Here is a 3,184-nt window from a genome sequence, read left to right on the forward strand (position 1 = left end):
CAATGATAAAAATTTATTTTCAAAAATACTGATAATGAAAAAAGTATAGACCCACACAACAAATAATATATTTAAATAAAACAAAATTTCAATGAATGACGAAACTTCAAACAGACAATAAAATTTTGGAATAATAAATATTTTCATTTTTTATGTTACGTTACTATTATTAAAGTTACGTAATCCTAAATGGAATATTTGAACCAATGAAATGGAAAAATATTACAGCTAATCACAAGGGAAAGGTTTGAATCAATGAGCAATCAGACAAGGAAAACCAATACGAAAAAGACTTTACGGTCTAATAAAATAGCGAGGACAACGACCAATAAATGAACAGTGGGACCGAATGGGAACAAAATTGAGCCCAAGTGGGACCATCCCACCTTTTTCAATGCAATGTTTGTTGTCTACTAATTTGAATGCATGTCACTGTAAAAGGCAACTGTTATTCTGGACAACAATGCAAGTTTCGTTTATTACAAGTCATAGTGCGAGTTCCGGATCGTAAAAGCGGTATTACATCCGCACACTAATTAAAACGTTTAAAGGAAATAGTATCTACCATTATGTGAGTACATGAAGAAATGTCGACAATACTGCATATACACATAAGACTGTAAATATTTTACAATACATTTGCGATATAATAAAATGTATTATATGCTATTGTTCGCACATAAAAATATGATAAATAAGTAAAAATAATGCAGATATATCAGTAAGGTGAAGGTAAGGATGCCAAACGTTTAACTTCTTCTTCTACATAACCGATGTACTGCAGCTTGTTGATTTCATAAACTTGCATGCAAACGTACTTCATACGCATTTCATCCTAAATTACGTAAACATTGTAATGATATTTACGTTTATAATGTCTCATCTTTCATATGACATAAAACACTATTTGGAAACAATTCTGTTTGCGTTTTAATATATTCATTTTTATACTGGTAAATTTCTGAAATGTCAAACATTATATTTCCACCTGAACAACGTATTTATTCTACTTCATTGAACATTACAATTCAAAAATGAAATTTAATTTTTGTACTCACATTGTAAATTTCTTGCTTCGCTCGGAGACGAAAAATGAAACTTTTCAACAAAACATTATCAAATACAGCATCGTAACTGTCCACATCCTAAATAAAATAATTCGAAAGAAAAAAAAACAGAAAAAACTATACTGTAATGTAGCAGAATATCAAGTGAAATTATTTTTAAATATTAAAATGATACCTGTTCCCTAAGATTGACCAAACGATCCACGTCGCAGTTCAAAAGCTTCTCTGCGGTGTCTTGAAACAATGTTGTCATCACTGAACCGCTAAAATCACCCACGCGAATCTAAATGACAATTACAATCCCAATTATGAACAATTCAAACCAAATCAAATCACAAAAATTAAAAATTAGCAATTTAATTACGTACAGACAGAAGCAAACGCCATTTGAAACTTGGAAAATCTTTGTTGCATTTTTCACAACGATACAGACCTGTGTTCAGGTCGGCAATCTTTTTGTTACAATCTGGTGATGGACAAGCCTAACAGAACAAAATATAATATATTTGAAAACTTTTTAAAGTGTATTTTTATTTTCAATTACCGGATACATGCAATTCTCACGACTGATGTACATCACGCTACCACTGACGTTGAAATATTCAGCATTATCGCCGACAGTTTCAGTTTTACGATTCGGATCGGCCAACGCAACAGGAACCAAATTTTTATCTGTGAAACGTGATGTCAATAAATAAAAGAAAAAAAGCAAACACAAAACAAAAAATGTAATAATTTCAATTTACAAAGGTTGCTGCTTGAAGACGAGTCGCCGCTAAATGTGGATAAATTCTGACCAATTTCAAGTGCATCTTGTCTCTCGAACCAGCCACGAAGTTTGTGAGCTTCAGGTATATCAGGATCAACGTGTATCTGTCCATCTCCAACAGTACTCAACGATACACCGCCTGCACAAAATAAAAAACCCCATATATATATATATATATATATATATATCAAAGCAAAACAACAATAACAAACCTCCAAAATCGGATATTCTTACACCTTTCACAGCTATGATCGGATGACCGTGTTGTTTGAAATTCTCGGCCTGAAATATAAACAGAGTAAACAAAATGTTTATTTATTTGAAAAGCAAAACCAACAACAAAACCTCATTTCCCCACAATGTCAACGTGATAGCTGTTTTCGTATCGTCAATCAAGAAAAGATCTCGTTTCAACAGTTCTCGTTGACTAGCCCTTGCCACTTTGTGCTCCAATTCGCCAATTTTCTCCACAACTCCCAGTATGTCTGAAAGTTAATTTCACAATTTGCAATCCATATATACATATATATCTGATTCGCATAATTAAAATTGAAATTCCAAAAGTCTCTCACCGATTAGCTGTTTCCTGTTCGTCCGCGGAATTTCGTCGAATTTCACAAAACGAAATGACAATAACGGCAATTTATGAACATTTTCATCTTTGCACGGTTCAACCTGAGTTTCAGAGGAAAATGCCAACTCATAATCGTTGTCTATTGACGTGAACTGTCTGTTCGCTACTTTGATAATACCACCACGGATTAGATAAACCTGAACATCACAACAACAACAACAACAACAAAATTGTACATATAAATAAATATATCAATTTGACGAATACCTGCTTTGGTTGGAGAACACTGAAAAGACGATCACATTCTTGATTAAACGCAGTCGCTCGAATCTCACCGCTTTCATCCATCAAATCAACGCTGAACAATTTACCATCTCCACGTTTGTTGCTCCAATTTCTAATGTCCGTTTTTCTAGTCACCCGAGCTCGAATACACCATCTAAAATCACACTCAAATTTGCATAATTTTCAGAAAGCGAACAAAAAAAAAAGAAACAGAATTGAAAATCTTACTTGCTCTGATAAGGAGAGAGACTGATAATTGGAAAAATAATTCTCTGCTGTTCGCCTTGAGGAGCTATTGATGAATTATCCGATTTCGACGCTAACGATGCAGTACGAGTCGAAGAATTATGCGATTTTGTCACTGACGATGCCGTAAGAGTCGAAGAATTATCGGATTTCGTCGCTGACGATGCGGTAAGAGACGAAGATTTCTTTGTAATTTCGCACTCTTCTGAACGGTCGCCTTCACTGAAATATACATACATATAT

At 33.7% G+C, this 3,184-nt stretch overlaps 1 protein-coding gene across 1 annotated transcript; it reads right to left on the reverse strand.

Annotated features, from left to right (window-relative positions):
- Positions 1–718: 718 nt before the first annotated feature.
- Positions 719–2,860, reverse strand: Tsp_07124 (replication protein ADNA-binding subunit; the record flags this gene model as incomplete). Its single annotated transcript, XM_003381385.1, has 8 exons — positions 719–835; positions 1,059–1,145; positions 1,436–1,549; positions 1,612–1,739; positions 2,049–2,118; positions 2,182–2,321; positions 2,409–2,607; positions 2,678–2,860. Coding segments are annotated over 8 exons (1,038 nt in total), but the record flags the coding sequence as incomplete, so codon positions are not given.
- Positions 2,861–3,184: the final 324 nt, after the last annotated feature.

Source organism: Trichinella spiralis (assembly GCF_000181795.1).
Source record: "Trichinella spiralis strain ISS 195 chromosome Unknown Scfld1, whole genome shotgun sequence".
NCBI classification, from domain to species: domain Eukaryota; kingdom Metazoa; phylum Nematoda; class Enoplea; order Trichinellida; family Trichinellidae; genus Trichinella; species Trichinella spiralis.